Source organism: Hippocampus guttulatus, chromosome 10 (assembly GCF_054856545.1).
Source record: "Hippocampus guttulatus isolate MCC_2025c chromosome 10, RoL_Hgut_1.0, whole genome shotgun sequence".
NCBI classification, from domain to species: Eukaryota; Metazoa; Chordata; class Actinopteri; order Syngnathiformes; family Syngnathidae; genus Hippocampus; species Hippocampus guttulatus.
The window spans coordinates 13,920,514-13,939,979 of NC_141270.1; the positions used below are offsets into that span (position 1 = coordinate 13,920,514).

The 19,466-nt window shown below is 41.7% G+C and overlaps 1 protein-coding gene across 12 annotated transcripts in view; it reads left to right on the top strand.

Annotated features, from left to right (window-relative positions):
• The window catches only part of ablim1a (actin binding LIM protein 1a), a 41,545-nt gene extending 22,179 nt beyond the window's left edge, over positions 1 to 19,366 (top strand). For 2 of the 12 annotated variants that reach the window (XM_086121262.1, XM_086121259.1), the window contains exons 3-22: positions 690 to 873; positions 1,091 to 1,200; positions 3,193 to 3,319; positions 3,921 to 4,014; positions 5,877 to 5,964; positions 6,544 to 6,608; positions 7,669 to 7,713; positions 8,258 to 8,335; positions 8,552 to 8,710; positions 8,888 to 8,932; positions 9,512 to 9,547; positions 9,659 to 9,788; positions 10,224 to 10,343; positions 10,845 to 10,949; positions 11,185 to 11,232; positions 13,039 to 13,124; positions 13,235 to 13,358; positions 13,449 to 13,510; positions 13,790 to 13,850; positions 14,104 to 14,637. In XM_086121262.1, coding sequence (XP_085977388.1) covers positions 690 to 873; positions 1,091 to 1,200; positions 3,193 to 3,319; positions 3,921 to 4,014; positions 5,877 to 5,964; positions 6,544 to 6,608; positions 7,669 to 7,713; positions 8,258 to 8,335; positions 8,552 to 8,710; positions 8,888 to 8,932; positions 9,512 to 9,547; positions 9,659 to 9,788; positions 10,224 to 10,343; positions 10,845 to 10,949; positions 11,185 to 11,232; positions 13,039 to 13,124; positions 13,235 to 13,358; positions 13,449 to 13,510; positions 13,790 to 13,850; positions 14,104 to 14,180 — 1,844 coding nt within the window. In that variant the 3' untranslated portion in view covers positions 14,181 to 14,637. Of the gene's footprint in view, positions 1 to 689; positions 874 to 1,090; positions 1,201 to 3,192; positions 3,320 to 3,920; positions 4,015 to 5,876; positions 5,965 to 6,543; positions 6,609 to 7,668; positions 7,714 to 8,257; positions 8,336 to 8,551; positions 8,711 to 8,887; positions 8,933 to 9,511; positions 9,548 to 9,658; positions 9,789 to 10,223; positions 10,344 to 10,844; positions 10,950 to 11,184; positions 11,233 to 12,181; positions 12,323 to 13,038; positions 13,125 to 13,234; positions 13,359 to 13,448; positions 13,511 to 13,789; positions 13,851 to 14,103; positions 14,702 to 18,059; positions 18,141 to 18,322 lie in introns of those variants that run through there. The other 10 variants (XM_086121265.1, XM_086121266.1, XM_086121254.1 and 7 more) reach the window with 10 other exon arrangements.
• Positions 19,367 to 19,466: the final 100 nt, after the last annotated feature.

Below are 19,466 nucleotides of genomic sequence, written 5' to 3' on the forward strand. Positions count from 1 at the left end.
ACAACCGGTTCAGGGTGTCCCCCGCCTACTGCCCAAGAACAGCTGGGATAGGCTCCAGCTGCGGTCCTTGTGAGCATAAAGCAAAGAATGGATGGATATACAAGGAGTGAAAATTTATCATAGCATTTCAAGTGCACAGGCTGTTTAGGTCGAGTCAATGGATTTATTTTCGTTGTGTTTGTCAAAGGTCATCTGCCAATTCTGTGTAAAATATACAAAAAACAGGTTTCTTCATATAAAATAATCCGTTTTATAATCCAGCATTTTGTTGCTATGAATCCAACCGTTGTTTTTCCGCAATCCTGTTTGTCTGAATGACATGGTTATAATTGAATAGACGGAACTAACTGCAGTGTGAATTATTCAAAGCCAAGTTATCTTCTGGGGCAGATCAAGGGTGTTTCCTGAGCTGGACAATTGTATAATTGTTGCATTGGGCCCTCAACAGTAAAAAGGGACAGAGCTTGAATTGCCATGAACAATCAAGCTATAAGGTACCCCGCCTTTGGAAAATGAGTAGCGTCACAGGTCTCGAAGACACAATTTGAAAAGAAAATGTTTTATCTCAAGCACCCAGTGATCCTTGTGCACAAGTAAGTAGTGGTGACAAGTGAGCACCCTGACTGGGTGTCTCTTGTGTTGCGGGCCGAGCGGTAACCGGCCCATGCCACTGTGTGTGCTCTGCTCAGCGTGCGGATGTGACCTGGCCCAGGGCGGCTTCTTCATGAAGAATGGAGATTATCTGTGCACAGTGGACTACCAACGCATGCACGGTACCCGCTGCACTGGATGTGGGGACTTTGTGGAGGGGGAAGTGGTCACTGCACTGGGCAAGACCTATCACCCTGCCTGCTTTGTTTGCACCGTTTGCAAGTAAGATTCCAATATATATTGGGTTGTAATAAGCAGAAGAGCATGTGAATTCACCTTGATGGTTAGTGCAGTCTTATAAACATTTCCTATTACAACAAAATAAAAGGTACCAGAAAGTAGCATTTTCGTGAGTCTACTCATTGTCTGTTCTGACCGTGCTCAATGAACTTAAACCATAAGGTATCGGCTCACTTTATTGATCTCATCCCCTTTACAGACGGCCATTCCCAGCCGGAGACAGGGTGACCTTCAACGGGAAGGACTGTCTGTGTCAGTACTGTGTTGAGCCAATGTCTCCAGGACCAAAAGACATCTTGGGTGCCAGCAGTAAGTCATTTTTCAAGGTTAAAGCATAGGAAGGCATTGTCTTTTACAGTGTGGTATTTAAGCTTAAGGGCAGCTAATCTATTTAAAAAATATTATCTTCAGATGTGGCTTATGTTTTGTTGTAAAGAACCGGGGGCGGGGGGGAGGCGGCAATAATCTCTCAGTATGACACAGTGAAGTTAGATGCCAAAGCAAACTACAGTCACAATAATAAAGACATTGTTTACACATCGATGACAAAACACACACACACACACACACACTACAAAGACATTATACAAACAGTTCACATCTCATGGATTTCTGTGGATGTGTGTCTGCCCACTAGTGACTAAAAGACTAGTGAGCGAGTAATCTTTTTATTCCAATAGTGTAACTACAATATTCATCCAAGGACAAGATAGTAACACATGAATTCATTGTATAAACCTCCATCCCCATAGCCTGACAATTTGAAGAAGAAAAAAACAACAACCTTAAAGTGGTGTAGCAGCCCACTAACATTGGCTCAGCAACAAGGGTGTGTTCAAAAATGGGTTCAAAGTGTTTGCTGATGTGTTGCGCCAGGATAATGCTGCATGTCTCATACTGGTGCAAAGAAACAGCTGTGCTGGTCATGCAAAGCTCGGATAGCCTGCAGCACGCAAGACACACATTACCACCAGCAAACCAGAACACAGATTCACCCCGAGCCGATGAAGTATGCACACTTCATACCCTTTTCCCACTGAAACTAGTGGATAGTAGTGATCCATGACGACACGCAACCAATTGTCATATTGCTCCTTTCCGTGGAGGACGACGTGAATGTTAGGCCGAAATTGCGGGAGTGCGTGCTATTTACGAGGCCGATGGCGCGCGATGTTATGACGCATCACGTACCGCCCTATGTCATCACGTAATTAGCGGGCAGCTACCGTGTCAGGCTTTTAAACTGCAAACGATACGGAGCGGAGGCGATCACAACCCGCCTCCCATGGCGTGCACGGATCGACACTGGCCAGTGAGCCCCACTGCCCAAAAATGCGTGTTTACCCGTGGTTTTGCGGCAGTGGGAAAGGGTTATTAGACATTTAAGTGGGGCGAGCGCATGCCACTTATCACCCTTGGCCAAAATGGCCACAACGACACTACCCCGTAGCATCAGCCATAGCAATCTGTAAAAGACACAGCAGGCCATCTCTTGTATGGGTAAACAACTCAAATTGTCATGGACCCCCAACAGGCATTTGGAAGTTTGAAGAAGTCATGGGCATCATTCAGTTATGCAGCTAAAACTAATGTGACCCTGGATTATTGATTATCGTGCATTGAACGTTTTATGTAACAATAGAGCGTAACCAAAGCCAGAAGACTCAAAGATGGAGGGTTTTTGATTTAGGCAGGTTGTTATCTTCTCAAGAAATACTTTTCTAAATTAAGCAAGTTTTTTTCCTGAATTTGCAACCCCTGATCCCTGGCCCTTCTTTTCCTCTTCTCTTTCTCTCTCCTGCCACTGCTCTCACCCTCAGCAGTCCCCCTGCTGGCATTTGGAGAGCTTTCTGACAAGGTCATCTATGAATAAGATATGCTTATTCTCTTCACGTCATGAGCCACAACCCCGTTAGGCCTTACGTGCTCACGTCCCCTGCGGTTTGCGTCTCGCTCTTCCTCGCTTTCATCCACTATTCATTAAACAAGAGATGCCTGGAGTTTGCTGTTCATTACTCAAACCAGCCTCTCCTCTTTAGAGCTTCTGCAGGCTTCTTCAATATGGATGCAGTTTTTAAAGAAATATTCATGATAGAAAGAGGCATCTTATCAGCACCTCATCGCTGGCACCATCTTTACTTTTCAATTTCACTTAACGTGCAATCATTATCGCTGTTCAGTCTTAATATGAATTCACTGAAGTGAGAATTGTGTCAGAGCGCTCTTGTTTGCAGGCTTTTTTTTTTCTCCAAGCGTATGCAAAGTTGACAGTGCCGTTCAATGCATCTTTTGTTTCTTTAGATTGTGCAGGATGCGGTCGAGATATTAAGAATGGACAGGCTCTCCTAGCGTTAGACAAACAGTGGCATCTCGGCTGCTTCAAGTGCAAGGCCTGCGGTAAAGTGCTAACCGGAGAGTACATCAGCAAGTAAGTAACCGTAGCCTAAATTGGTTGGATTTTGTATTTTTGCCATTTTTATCATCCAGACTAGAGTAACCAAAATAATTGATTTGTCACACACCACTTGTTGGGCACTCGACACTTTTGTTCCCGCAACAAAAAGTGGTCAAATATCCAGGTCAAATTTTGTCAGACGCTTGTCGATGGCCACAAAGCATCTGATTGAGCTGAAAGTTGCTAATAGACCTTTAACACAATATGAATGGGTGTGTGTGTGTGTGTGTGTGTGTGTGTGCTGTATATGTTTGAGGCCCATCCTAAATTAAACAACTTCAATTTAACTCAAAATAATTTTTTCTTTTGAAAAATCATTGAAGATTCATCATGTATAAACATTACACCATGGAAAATTCTGATCCAAAGAAATTATTATCCGAATATGGGATTCCTGATGAGAGGAGGTACACAACTATCCCGGACATACTGTTTAAACTGCACAATGGAAAGTTGAACTGAGCTGAACCGTTTGGCGGAAACTTGTCTCGATATTTATTTATATTCCCGTATTTTGAGCAAGTGTTTTTCAAAACACCGTTCCTGATGTTCAACGTTGACTTCCTCCATTTAGGGATGGTGCACCGTACTGTGAGAAGGACTACCAGATTCATTTTGGAGTCCAGTGTGAAGCGTGTCATCAATTCATCACAGGCAAAGTACTTGAGGTAAGATACAAAGCCATTAGTATGAATTTGGGGAATCTGGCGACTAACCCAAAGTAGTTGTTGCTCTGTTTTTATTTCAACGTGTGGATTTATGTAACGTGCTGTTCACATCTAAAATCAGTTTGCCATAAATGTACTTTGTTAATCTGTGTTGTAATCTCTTCAACACGGAGCCAAACAGTCTCTTGACATGAAAGTGTTCTGCTAAAAGATTAATTCTGGGTAGCTTTTCAGCTTTTTATAACTCTAAATGCTTGCATACTCCGGCTCCTTTTGCCATCACTTACATAAATATGACATAAAATGCCTAATGTGATGTTTGTGTGACTGAAGCATCCCTAAAACTACTCGATGTAGAGTCTTCTAAATCCGATATTTGTCTGCAAATATAATTGACGCTTCAAACCTTTATAGCCACACGTATCCCCCCCATCAAGCTCGACTGCCCAGCAGACAGTGATCCAATCGGTCAGTAAGTCATTTACTGGTATGAAAATGTTAGCGCCAGCTAGCAGAGTATACGGTAATCCGGTATTAAGGCTGGACTATGTGACAATAGGAAAAGATCTCTCTGCATCTCCCTCCTGAGCTGCTGCCAAAGCAACAGTGCTGCCAAAGTGATGCCAGGCTGTCTGGCAGTTTAATCGGGGACACAAGTGACAAGTTAAACATCTCGTGAACTCGACTGGATTGATGAATACCGCTCTTCCTCGGTACAGTACGAAACGCATGTATTGTTTTAGACCACCATTACTTTGGTCTACTATCTATGTTATTTTATCGGATGATTCTCACTCTTGAGATCTGTTAAAATCAATTTAGTTCATTTATATAGTGTAATGGATAAAACCGTGATGCTCTGTTTTGTTGGTTTTCTTTAAAGCGCGGGGAGCTTCCATCTGGATTTCAGGACAGTTTCCACTCCGCTTCGTAGATATCGTGCTAAAACAAGGAATTAAGATTCAGGGAGTCCTAATAATGGAGGTCTAGTCCAACTCTTGATTAAGATCAGTTTTTTTCTTTTTAATTAAGACTTCTTTGCCATATTCTCTGTAGCAGTAGAATAATAGCCAATCAAGATGAAAAGCTTTGCCCATGAAATCGTACTGCAAAGTGCTACCTCCCAAATATTTCCCCGTCAAACTGATTTACTATCTCAAGTAATGTAATAACAAATTTTCAATGCACGGTATGTGTCAAACTTAGTCATGAATCATCTGCACTCCACATTTTATTCAAAGGTATGTGCTCTTTTGTCCTCCCGGGCGTGGTGGGAAAAGTGCAAAAAAAGAAAACAAATGCGGATTCTTTCAAATAGAACTGTTGAGCCACTAAACGTGTTGAGGAAGTATGAATGGTGTGCCGTTAATACATTCTCACAACGAATTCAACACCAGTGCCACATTTTTGGAACAATTTGTTCTACAGCTCACCATGCACCGCCATCATTAAATCGAATAATGTGCTCATTACATTTATTTATTGAAGCACCCAACATCATGGCAGACTCTTGAATTTTCAGTGAGCTTTCGATATTTGAACAACAATGGGGGTTTTCACATTAAATTCACCTTTTTATAGCCACATTTCAGCCAGCCCACAATCTTCCTATTTAGGACTGACAGTAAATAACTAACGACAGCACTTCACAGTTTTAGAAAGACACTCTGGATGAGCTGTAATAAGTCCCCTTTGCTGAATCTGATGAAACGTCCCAGAGTTTAGCAGGCTTTGGCGGTCCGAGCATAGCTGATTGAAGTGGGATTATTGGGTTTATTTCCTGCCTCACCGCTGCGGGATGTCATTGATCTTGCCGTTTCTCTGAAGTCAGGTTTTTTTCTTTGTGCTGTAATGCTTTGCAGGCAGGAGATAAACATTACCACCCCAGCTGTGCGAGATGCAGCAGGTGCAATCAGATGTTTACGGAAGGAGAGGAGATGTACCTCCAAGGTGAGCGGCACGTTCTGCTGCCGTTATCGACAAATTCTTTGAAGCTTTATAGTTTTAAACCCAAGCGTGATTGGTGAATAACACTGAAAATGATGCACAAGCAGCAAATGAAATTCTCAACTGAATTCAACTGTATTTATAGAGCACTTTAAAACAACCACCGCTGTATACAAAGTGCTGTACTTGGAGCAAAAAGAATTCATACAACAAACAATAAAACAATAAAAAAGTGACGAAGACAGTAGAAAGCACAAAAAGAGTCAAACTAAAACTCAAGTCTCATGCTTTGTTTTGGCTGGCACGGCGGGCTCCTCGGCAAATCGCAAATACCCTGCAGATGACGTGACATTCTTTCTATATTACTACATTATTTTAAACATACTGTTCCATTGTCCAATAGTGAGGTTTTCGTCATGCCAGTCTCATCACTAATGCAAAGCTTTATTACCTAATTGAGTGACATTTCTCTCACGGTCGACACAAGGCTGCCTCTGCAAGAAACCTTTCCAGAATTGCATGACACTTAAAGGGACGAGGAGTTAGATTTGGGAAACAATCCTTACTTTGTGCTTTCTTCAGGATCAACAGTGTGGCATCCCGGCTGCAAGAACACGACTAGAACAGAGGAGAGACACAGGGAGAGGGTAGGAATCTGCACGTTCCATTATCCTCAACTAAACCCTGATAACATTCTATGGGAATGGAGTTGAAAATGCTGCATGTGCAACACGAATTTGCGAAATGAAGAAGCTTCTGAGTTTTTTTTAGAAAAACTTCACTGCTGGAAATGTTTGACTTGACGTACACTTATCTGATATTGCATTAGGTACAGATTCACACTCTATTTTGATTCAGTGCAATAGCTGTGTCAAAAGAAAAAAGTACCGGTACTCTTATTATTATTATTATTTTTTAATTAACACTGCAGTAATTTTTTAACATGTTAGATTGAGTCTAATGTAACAGAATATTGATTGTAAGTATGAGAGAATAATGATATATAAATGTACCAGAGTGCGTGCTTACATAGTTCCTGTACATACCGTATGTTGTTCGGCATATGTACAACACGCACAAGTGTAAATACATTTGCCTACTTGAGTAGGTCTATATGTTGACTTTTTCCTTTTCTTTCATTTTGACATACTACATGAATGACCTATTATTATATTAATTTTAAACAAGTTAAAATACACAAAGAACAAGGGGTAGGAATAGATACGTTTTTTTCATCCCATCCTACTTCCTTTGAACGTGTCAATTGTGTTAAATGACAATTACCTTCTGCCAAATTTCTGTTATCCGTTTATATGTTCAATAAACAAACCAACAAAACAGTTACTACAATCTGCAAAGCAAGTTAATGAACACAATTAATGTATTGCCACCTTGGCAGTGTCATTCAACACTCATTACCTTTGTAAAACTCATACATGCGATGTTGGATTGTTCGACTGCACAAGTGTACGTCATGTTAAGTGGCCGTTAAGTGTATGCAGGGGCGCCATAAGGAGCAGAGGGTCCTGTGTATGACAGGGACCCTAAAAAATATATGGTGCTAGTGGTGGAGCCCCGAGAGCTCTTTTCTCACGGGGTCCAAATCACTTATCGGCGCCCCTGAGCATACGAGTGAACTTTGAGTCAGACTGGAGATGAACAACCCCTGTGTGATGTCCTGTGAACGCCTTCTCCCTTCCTCCACAGCTACTGCCTCCGTCCCTCTTATTCCTTCAAAAAACAGAAAGGCAGGTACTGTATTCGCTATGGGCTGTGAGGCGCTTCATTGTGTTCCACCATACTGTACACGCAGAGCACGACACTGTTTGCTGCCATCTGCTGGAGACAGCTTGCAGTGCCCTTTCCGTGATTCCACATGAAGCCATTCAGAATAAATGACTAATTTGTCTTCTCTAAAAGCCCCATTTACCCATTAGCTTAAAAGCTCGTTTAATTATACTACATTCAAGATTGCTGCTGTCATCCAAACAGTTCATTTCTCATAAACAGGCAAGGCAACACTACGGCTCACTCATTCACTTTGCGCATTTGCAAATGAATGCCCTCATCGTGACATGTTGGAAAGATTTGAAATGACTCTGCATAATTCCTGAAACATAAATACAGGGGTTGCAAATCTCTACCATCACTCACGCTCATAACGGCTAAATGATGTTGTGTTGGAGGGTTTTGGGTGATCTGAAGTCGGTGAGGGGCCTGTGGTTGAAGACAAACTGGCTGCACAAATGAGCTGCCATGACTAAATATTGTGTATGTTTGCTTTTCCCTCCTGCAGCCAACGAGATCGTCATCTGAGAGTATTTGTTCCAGACCTGGTTCAAGCATACCTGGCTCACCGGGTCACACGATCTATGTAAGATATATCACCCAGACATCCTGTATGTCTCAACGAGCGTGTCTATTTTTTTTCCCCTCTCTCTGAATGAAAAATTATCCTTTCCGGCCCCATTTACGTACAAGTAATTGTCTGTTATATTTGTGCCTTACTCAAGAAGCGAATGGTTTTACATCAGCAGTATCTCTTTGCTTACGTCTGTGTGTGCATGTTTGTCTTTATTTGTCTCCTTAGGCAAAAGTAGACAATGAGATTCTTGATTACAGAGACCTAGCTGCCATTCCAAAAGTCAAAGCCATTTATGACATTGAGCGCCCTGACCTTATTACCTATGAACCTATGTACACCACCTCCTTGGAGGAGAGAGAGGAGAGACGAGAAAGTGTAGGAGAGGTAAAGCAGACTGCATGCTCCTCCCATTGCATGCACGGCATCCTTGTGGTCATGTTGAACAGCAAGAATGCATTTCCTAAGCTGATCCTCTGTTTATCTGTAAAATACTGGTGAACGTTCTAAATGATTACTGGGGCACCTTCTGAATCTGCTCATGAACTTCACTGTCCCTCACAGCTTCTTCATGCCAGGAAGGAGCGTTCACCCTTGCCTGATGAAAGGGTGAGTTACATCAGCTGCTGATGTACAGTATCTATCCATTTTCTATCTTGCTCCTGTTCAAGGTCGTAAGGAAGCTGAGGAGTTCGGAAGAGCGGTGTCCATGTACAACCTGGATCCTGACACAAAAGACAGACAAAACACATTCACTCATATGTGCTCAAACTGTGGGAGGAACTTGCCCACAGAGTACAGATTTACTGTTGTTTTATTCATGTGCAGTGTCCTGGAGGGTCTGGAAAGACGTTTACAGATAAAACTGAATTTTACGATTACCACTCAAACTTGGACAGACACAGCAGCCCACTCACATCTTGCTGTGAGGCACTGCCCAGTTGAGCTCCCCTTAATCTGATAAATAAAACAAAATCAGAAAAAAAATATTTAAAAAAAAATGTACATAACTGAGTGATACTGTCATAAAATCCAGTTTATGATGCTTCCTTATGATGCCTTGCTATTTTTTTTCTATGCAGCAGAGGTATAGCAAGAGATAGATTTGATAATAACGATCAATAACTAAAATGATGCTGACAAGGCAGAACTTGATTTACCGGTAATTATGCTTTGTCTTATTTCCAGTCTTTTAGAACCATGTCTCCAACTCTATCCAATGAGGTGAGCATAGTGTTTTATCAAACTTCAATTTTCTTCTTGTATGTGGATTGTCAGTATGGTACTGTTCTTACCATCATCGAACACTGTCTCTTTGTGTATACTCTATGTCAGGGATGTTATGACAAAAGAGAACGCATTCTCCAGAGGTCCACCAGTCAGGGCTCCTTAGGCTCACCAGTTTATAATCGCCATGGCTACACCCCCACTCTGTCACGGTCCCCGCAGCATTTTCACAGGCCAGGTGAGTCCTTTTGTGGATCCTTCCTGCAATTGTACAGATTATTCGCGATTGTTGAAGTGAACTGAGGGAAAGGTATAAGCCTCGTAAGATTGGGTTCTCGCTTCCTCTTCTTTATGTTTTTACCATGTGAAAAGGAAATTGACTGATTGGTTGTTATCTCTTGTGACTGAATTCAATGAAAAAAAAAAGTGTAATCTTCCCATAACAGCCAGACAGCCAGTTTGCCTCCTTAGCATCACATTTCCCTTTTTAACCGTGCACAAGAGTGTAGTTTGTTTCATTTCTTTTCACCTCGGTTGTCATTTCTTTGGATTTTTGAATGCCTGCAAATCTCCCTTTTCCATTTCCTCCTCACGTTCTCAACCTCTATCACCCTCCCACAACCGGTCGCTCTGGCGGCTGCTGCCGGGTGCCGCACTCGCTTCCCCTCTGCAGAAGCTCTGACAGGCATGCAGAAACTCTGCTCCTCCTTGTGCAGTAACAGTGTGGGCTCCAGAAATAGTGACTCCCGGCCCACCTCTCCTTTTAGACACCATTTCCTCCCCCATAGTCAAGGTAAGGTGCTCCCCCCCTCGTCCCAATCACCACGCCTCCCTTACTCCCCCTGAGATAGCACATCATCTCCATTACAGCCTGGGATGCCACCTCATGCTGGTCTCGTTTGTTATTTTGGACCCATCAGCATGTCTCGTCGAACAGCTTGTGCCTTCTTTCGTGACACCGGCACTACTTCAGCCTGAGCAGATGTCAAGCTCTTGGTGTTGTTTATTTGCTGTTTACATGCCGTTGAGAGGTTCTGGTGTTTCACTTTCTACTATGGAAGTTGAATGTTGTTACATTTCATAGTCCAAGCAAACAGCCATGTCGATATAACGAATAATAATCATCTCCATAATGTACCACTCGTCTAACAGCATTCATCTACGACGGCAAGACTAACAATAACCCCAAATTCGCCCCACTTGTCCATATGCGTTGTCCCCATCCACACTCAGGATCCCCTTGTGCATCCCTGTTTACGTTCTTTTTTTTTTTTTTTGGTTCTTCTCACTGGAGGCACTGACTCACCAAGCGGCCGGAGCTCCCCTCTCCCGCTTAGGCCCGACAGCCGGCCGGGCACCCCACCTCTCTGTCTGACCCCTAAACATTTTCACCTCCCAGGTAGGAGTCGGAGCACACCCTGTCACTGTTCATCTATCTCTCTATCTATCTATCTGGAAGCCTGCTCGGTTGCTTTTTACCCTGATACCTTTAAATATACAGAGAGATGAGCATTAGGCTGTTTCGGTGGGTAGAACTATGTTATAATAATAATTGACCAAGAAAAATGTTGGTACCGCATGTGCTTTGCATAAATGGTCTTTAAAAGAAATTATCTCTATTTGACCAATTTCAGATCAAGGCAGTAACATCTACAGAAAACCACCCATCTACAAACAATACGGTACCTTTTCTTCTATTTACAGCTTGTTTACTCATCTGAATTTTGTCTGAATACTGATGCGAGTGGGTTATAAGTCCAAATGTACGACACTCTATATGTTCCGTGATGAAAATGTTTTGTCATTTAACTTATAGCTACCCGTTGTCAGTTTATGTGCGCTGTTTGAAGTCTGTCTCTTATCCGTTTCTGTGTCACCTGCAGCATTTATCCATCCCATCAAATAATGCTTAGTAGTTTTTCATTGATTCCTGAGAATAACGTTATGTAATGTGTTCAGTTTGAGCAATTAAATCAAATAGAATTTTTATCTCTTGGGATAAGAGTTATCTTCACTACTCACACACGGTAACTTTCGGCATGTACGGTGAAATTTCAAACTGAACCTAAAATGCACTTTAACCTTTATAAGTCAAGCAAATATGACTTTTTAAATGTGTAGTGTTTCAGTACTTTTGGCCCAACCAATAACATTTCTGATTGAATTACAATTTGTATTTATGGTAAACACTCCTCATCAAGCTGTTCGCACTTTGACATCATTAATAGTTGGTCATATGCATTCGAAAATTTAGGGAAGGTGAAATAAGTAAAGATTGTAATGCATTTTAGGTTCATCCTTAAACTTTTTGTGAGTCGTATATCTTACGTCACAGGAACAATGGCATGTCCAAAAATTTCAGGATGCTACCATATGCCATGTAATATGTTTCTAACTCAATTTATTGAACATCAGTTGTCCCGCTACTTTTAACCATGTAGTGTTGTTCATTAGGTTATTTTGACAATTCCAAGCCCTTCTAGGAAACAAACACGTGCTCACTTGTCACTTAAAGTAATTCATGAAGCTTGTGGAAGAAATGCTTTGCTTTGTGTAAGGCCCACATTGCTAAATGTGGTTGAGCCAGCGTCATAAACGCTGACAGATCAGTTGCCATGGTTACCAACCTATATACAGCTGCCATAGCACGTCAAAGCAAGTCGGCTGATGACATCATCAGATCTGCCACCTTCCCTGCTGCCCATGCTCCCTCTCCAGATGACAGCTTACAGAACGAGGGCGATTGTTGGCCCTCCCCTAACGTTCTATTAGGTACAGTAGGCGCCTAATGGGCATGCTTGCATTGCAGCCATGGAGTGGCAAACCTCACCTAACTAATTCTTGTTTCATCCCCCCCTGGAGCTGCTCTAAATCCTGCATCCCTGCTTCACGTTTAAGCACTCTTGGAAACGGGCAAACCTATTATGTTGCGCTTGCGCATAAAAAGCTTTGCTTCTTTTGCTACAATATAATTTATTTTTATTTATTTTTTTGCTCAAGTTACTAGCGTAGCTTCAGTTTCACTTTTTTACCTTCCTGCCCTCTTTGGCGCAAGATACTGTATGCACACAATAAAGCCACAAATGGCTTAGACAGAGATAACTGAGACTGACTTCAAACTGACATGTGTCCATGTGTCTTACATCTGTGCTATTCTGTGTATTAGACGTGCAGTAATTCCAGGAAGTACATGATTGAAGCCACCAAAGTCAACATCACATGTCAGCGTACCCAAAGATTCCAAAAAGTCCCCTGTTTGTCTGTCTTGTCAACTCTGTCTCACATTTGTGTCCCTTTTTACACCCTGTATATTATTTACTTCTTAGTTCATTCGTGGAAATACACCTTCTCTTTCTGTTATTTATAACTTGTTTCATACCATATGTCGCACTGTCCAATTATATGTGCATCACGATATCCTCCTGCAGAATGTGCATCTTACTTGGAAAGTTACGATATGTTTTTGGGGGCTGTATTTGGATCGGCAGGTACAGAGGGAAGAAGACGATCCAGAGAAGAGGAGGAGGAAGATGCCTTGAAAAGAAAGCAGCTTCAGGAAGAACATCTCAACAAGGTCAATCGAATAATACTTAACCATAACAATTAGATATCCTGCACATGCTTTGTATTCTTAATCGTCCTGTTTGGAATGGTACTTGACTTGGAAAGTATTTTCTTATTTAGATCCAGTCAGGTTTGGGAAAGCTAATTCTCAGGGAGGAGATGGAAAAAGAGCAGGTTAGGGAACGCTACACAAGGAGTGTCTCTGCTCAGCGCTATGACACCAAGCAGGATAACGGAGATGCAGGTAAAGAGAAGCATTCAATGTTTTCTCACTGAATCCAGTCAATTTGGATTTGATATAATGTATAAATAAAAGTTTGTTTGGAACTTTCAGATCCAATTTCTCCAGCTAGAACAAACTCCTTGCCTGCATATGGGAGGAATGGCCTTCACCGGGTGAGATCTCAAGAAGTTTCATTGTGACCGCAGATGGAAGAAAAAAAAGGCTCTGTCTAAAAAATACTAAATCTTACATAGCTATATTTAGAAAACACTGGATTGATATGCTTTCACCATTGTGATTATTGTGTTGTTGTATTAATACTGTCCCTTACGGAACACGTGCAGGAGTAAACTATTGTTACGTGTGTCATATAGTTTTTTATAATGCAGTGATGCATACAGTACATAGTGTCTATGGTAAACCAAACTCAGCAATTTTCCTCTGCTCCGCAGCCCCAGTCAACAGATTTCACACAATACAACAGCTATGGCGACATGTATGGCGGAGGCAGAGGTGAGCACCGCAACCAAAACATGTTGAACTAGCAAATGTCACAAGTGATATCACCCGTAGTCAAAGATTCAGAAATGCCTGAGCCACGGGTAAGCATACATGAAGTAGCCGTGCATTTTTAAACATCTGCTTCATGGTGCCCCCAATGTGTCATCAGGGACACGTTTTATACGGTAGCGAGTAGACCGACAGGAGACGTGACAGCAAAACCATTAACTGTGAGTCTCATTTTTTGTCCCATTTTGTCCTGCAGACTTTCAGGTATGTCCCCCATCTGCTTTTTCACATGGCATGCTTTCTCATCTCGCACCACGGATTTGCTTGCAGTAGGCATCTTGCCCTGAATGCACACTATCCACTTGTGCTACATGCTTGCATTGTCGTCGAACATGTTCCTGTATCTCATCTTAACGTCACCTACAGGGCATGCAGTCAATTGAAATGCACTGCCCAGTAGCTGAGTAGCTGCACTCTACGTGCAAGGTGCAAGCACCACCTTGTTTTGTTTGTCTGTCTACCAATGTCATGCCCCGAGCTAAATGTTAGAGTTTAGGAATCTTTTTTTTTTGTTTGTTCAAAATTCACCCCAGGGACACATAAACCGACATTTGAACAGCAACTGAACATCATGAATTCTAGGATCCTGAGCGCTAGTCAAGCTCCTTGCTCCATCCAGTGGAAAGTGTGCCCACTGTCATAAAACGACAACATACTCATGCCATTAACCCTGCAGTCCCGTCCCACTATATTATATTTGTGTATGTTCTATTCTTTAGCACATTAAGGATGGCCGTGCAGCACTTGCAAGGATGGACAGGGGAGTATCTATGCCTAATATGTTGGAACCCAAAGCAAGTATCTTCTTCTTTTTGTACTGATGGCAACAATGTGAACTACACTGTATGGACAAAAGTATTGAGACACACCACCTCGTCAGTTGCCCAATCAATCAGCGGTTGGACTTGACTACTGAATATGCCCTTGAACCTTAATATTAGTCCTCATATCTCTTAGAATTATTGTCTAAAACATTGGAATTGACCTGAAATGATAAAAAATAATAATCAACTAAAAACCTGTGTGGCACCATGTTGCCATGGTGTACAGTGCATTGTAATATGAATCAGAATGCTGTGTTTCGACTAGTGAAGGCGCATAGAACATATTGAAAAGAAAATGTTTGGGCTGACTTTATGTAACACTCTTAGCTGTCTTCCAAACATAAAGAGAAATAGATTACTGTATAATAAACAAGATTAACATAGGGCGGCACTGTCACGTCAAGAATTTCTGTGGTCGAATCTCGTCTCAAGAATTTATTCCCCCAAAAATGTTGGGTTTATTGATGATGTTAACGTGCCCATTTGGGTGAATGTGTGTGTCAATGTTAGTTTGTCTATAGCAGGGACCCTTGGAGACAGAGTCTGGGTGTGTATGGGCTGTATCAAGTATTCCAAAAAGGGGTTTAAGTATTCCAAAAAGTACAACTAATCCACTCTTTTCAATCTTTATTAATAACAGTTCAGAACAATAACGTTTTTTTCAAATAGTGAACAAGATTGGTATCTCACTCCTCGCTCCCAATTACCTAGTACCGTGCATACTCCTCAGCATGTCTACTTGAGTAAAAGGCATAAAAAAAATTTAACGCCACAAATTTCTCTTTGCTTTCAAGACATGTCAAGGTGCCCGTGTTTTCAACAACAAAAAAACTGTCTTTGGCTGTTCGCATCACTAACCTTTCTCTTCATTGCAGGTTTTGAAAAAGACATGACGGGTTGTAGGCGACAGCCTACTTTTTCCTTGCACTGAGTGTCACTTCAGAATTATGTATAAAATATCATCCCACGGGCCGCGAATTGCCCCAAGGCCGAGTTTCAGATGTCCGGCTTCTAGGCTGTAGTTTACCCATAGCCGTCAATGAAATAAGAAAGAAAAGAAATGGATGAAATGAAATAAAAAAAAAATATATATATATATAAATATATTTTTATATATAAAAAAAGTAAAACAAGTCATCATTTGACAACGTCAGATCGAGAGGGAACCAAAACCAACTCCAACTTACCATATTTACGTGCAGAATATCAACCCGCAACACATTTTATTCTGGAAAATGGCAATCTTGGAAAAAATGGATAAAATAGCACAATAAACACCTGATTTAACCAAAGCGTTCATTTCAGGTCATGCAATGCATATCTTTCCAATGTTTTTGCTGTTAAAAATGGAAGAGAATCCCATTAACTTTTCTGCCAACTATTTGAGGAAGTCCCCTTTCCATTCCAGTAGCACTGCACAAAGCAAGGTCCATAAATAAATACTGTACTGGTACATGGATTTGTTTGGTGTGGAGAACCCTATCAAACACACTCAGGATGAACTAGAGCAGAAATGATGTAATAACCCGGCCCCCATCTCGCTCACAAATGTTCTTCTGGATGAATGGACAATCATACCCCCATACCCTCCAAAATCTTATGCAGCTTAAACGACCACGGGTCCCAATACTTCTGTTCATATATTGTATGTTAACAAATGTATAGTGAGCTTACACGAACACTAGCTAAACACAAAAGTTTCAGCTATTTTATACACAAATTATTTTAACATAATGCAAGGAGGTTTGTTGATAGATAGAAGCATAGAATGGAAGTCATTTACTGTTTGCTCCCTGCAGTGCAGAGACATTTTATTTAACGCCTTAATTCAAGAAATTGCAGATTTAGCATGCTGCTTCAGGAGCTGCAGTCACGTTAGCGCTTAGCATGCCGGCTTCTTCATGTTCATCTGCACATGGCTTTGATTTCTGGGGTCTTGATGCTGTATGTGCCATACAGTGAAGAACCAGTGTTTAAAATTCCATCTTAAAGACTCTATACCACTATGTAGAGTACTGTAGAGTGCATACAAAGGGTGTCAGAAAAGTTGCAAAACTGGTGTGACAAAAATTATATTTCAAGTGTTAACTACAAGTTTTCCCCTCCGAAGTCTTAAAGTGCTTCCCTGGCCTCTCTGTGATGCCTTCATGGAGGGATATTTTTGGCGCTCCTCCGTATCATTCTGCTGGCCATGTTGAGCTCACTCATGTATTCAAAACGGGACCCCTTGGTAATTCCCTTGAGCTTGAGCAAAAGGAAAAAAAAGTCACACACAGCCAAGTTTGGTAAGTAGGGAGGTTGCTCCGTGAGCACAGCGATACTCTCCCGAGTCAGGTGCTCAGGGCATTGTGAGCAGGTGTGTTGACATGGTGAAGCCCCACCACAAGTCTCGCCTCTACTAGTACTCATGCACTGAATGAAGCAAGCGCAGCAGAATCTCTGTGCTGGTAGATCGTTGATGCCTCTCACACAGAAGAATGCGATCAACATGATTTTGGACTTGGACTTCATTGTTTTCTTCAGACTTTTCCACTGAAGTCTCTGGCATTTGGTCGTACTCGGAAGAATTATCACCGGTGTTGACGCTCCCTAGCAAGTCTGGTCTCCTTACTCTCATTACTCACTCTGGCAGTTCCTTGATGGCCCGACATGGGAGATATTTATATCAAAGCATGTACACAAACCTTGAAGAGCTCCAGAGAGCTGAGCTCACGGTTAAGTACTTCAAGGCGATTACAGTGAAGGGCGAGAAGTGTACTTTGTGAAATGCAGTCCTGAAACTTTTCTGACACACCTCGTCAGGGAGCATTCCACCACTGTGTGGATATGAGTAGGTCAGAGAATAAGCAGAAATTCAAGCACGTTGTTTATCAATCACATCACCACAATTTTCAGTTGCTGCTTTCTTCTCTCACATGTGAAATTAGTTACCGGTATTCTGGTTATCGTTTACTAGTGTGATCATTCCCATGAGGTTTACTTGGCCAGCGTGACTGATGTTGGTCTGATGGGGTTTTTTTTCCGTTTATACTGATTTGTCCTCAAAATACCGCCCTTACAAAACTGTCAACCCTTTCTTTCTCGATATTTTGCACGTGAGATTATGCACGCCATGGCACCCAACCAGCATTTTCCCAACAAACTAAAGGACCACTTTCACTGTCAGTCATCCTCCTGCCACATACCTGCACTCTTTCCACTTCTTCCCTCTGTCACAATTACAAGTACATTCACATACAATTATTGTTATTTCGTCAGATAAAGTTGCTAATAGTTAAAACAACTTGGGTGTGTGACCCAATGCACTGATGCATGTCTCCCTCTGAAGGTGTATCCCTATGAAATGCTCGTGATAACCAGTAGAGGGAGAGCTAAACTGCCCAGGGATGTGGACAGAACCAGACTGGAGGTATCAATGTTTATCCGTCATTGATGCTCGATTTTCTAATTTTGTGTCTAAGCATGTTACACAAATAGAGCATTAGCAAAAATGTGCAGTATTCATTGCTTCTCATCATTTTTGCAGATATCATTTTTATGGCTTTGGTGCTAACCCCTACCTCCCCTCCTTTGTTGTCTCCACCCTTTTAGCGCCACTTAGCACCTGAAACGTTCTTTGACATCTTTGGAATGGAGATCCAGGAGTTTGACAGGCTTCCCCTGTGGAAACGCAACGACATGAAAAAGAAGGCCAAGCTTTTCTAGCGCTCGCGGCAGCATGCATCCACACACGTGCACATTCAAACAAACCATTCATGAAAACAATCATCTGGGCTAGGCTTCGGTTTGTTTCCTTAATTTCTTCTTGATTTTATTTTTTTCTACCTTCTGACATGAACTCTTTTTGCCCAGACACTTCCTGAGACTCTGAGCTGAATGGTCCAACTCATTAGATTTGCACAGGGAACTCATAATCACGAATCATTTCATGCTCAAAAATGACAAAGAATGAATGATAAATAGGATGATGACATGTGTATTGATGGCGCTTGTTTTTTTCTTACTTTGCTTTCTTCCTTTTTATGCTCGTTGCTTCCTGCTATTTGTTGCTGTTGACCCCTGTGGAACTTTGTAAGTGCGGTAGAACTTTATGACGCCACAGAATGTCCACTCGCGTAGCCTGAATATACATCTGCTTTCCTTTGCTGGGACCAAAAAATATTTGGTCCAAAGGTTGCATCAGTTGTTTCAGTGTGTCTTTGAATAATAGAAGTAATTAAAAACAAAGAAAAAAAACCACTGCGAAAGCAGTCAACTGACCAGCCGAAACAGTTTTCCTGCCTGACTATGCTAATGAATGATCCAAGCATCTACACTCAGCCTTCATATCTTGCCTCCTGGACATGCCAGCTTTCATTAGATCCTTAAAAAATAGAAAATGGCACTCCTCTCAGGCTCTCTGAAACATGGCCGGACATTTACCCCTCACCTTTATTGAAAATATACATCTTAATATATTTTATTGCCATACCCAATATACAGTAAGAGACCAGTAGATAATATAGCTAATGTAAGCAAGCCTGTTTGACAGTATTGTTTTATACAGTGATTGAAAACTCACGCTGCCGGTTGTTGTTTTGAAAACGAAGCCAATAAAGCTTTAAATCACCATGAACCACACTATCCCCAGCCAGACCATAGCTACTCACTGCCTCTTTCTGTGAAGTTTGCGTTTCTCCGTCAAGCACATTTATCCTGGGTGAGAGGTTGTTTAAGGACTTGGTGGCTTTTATGG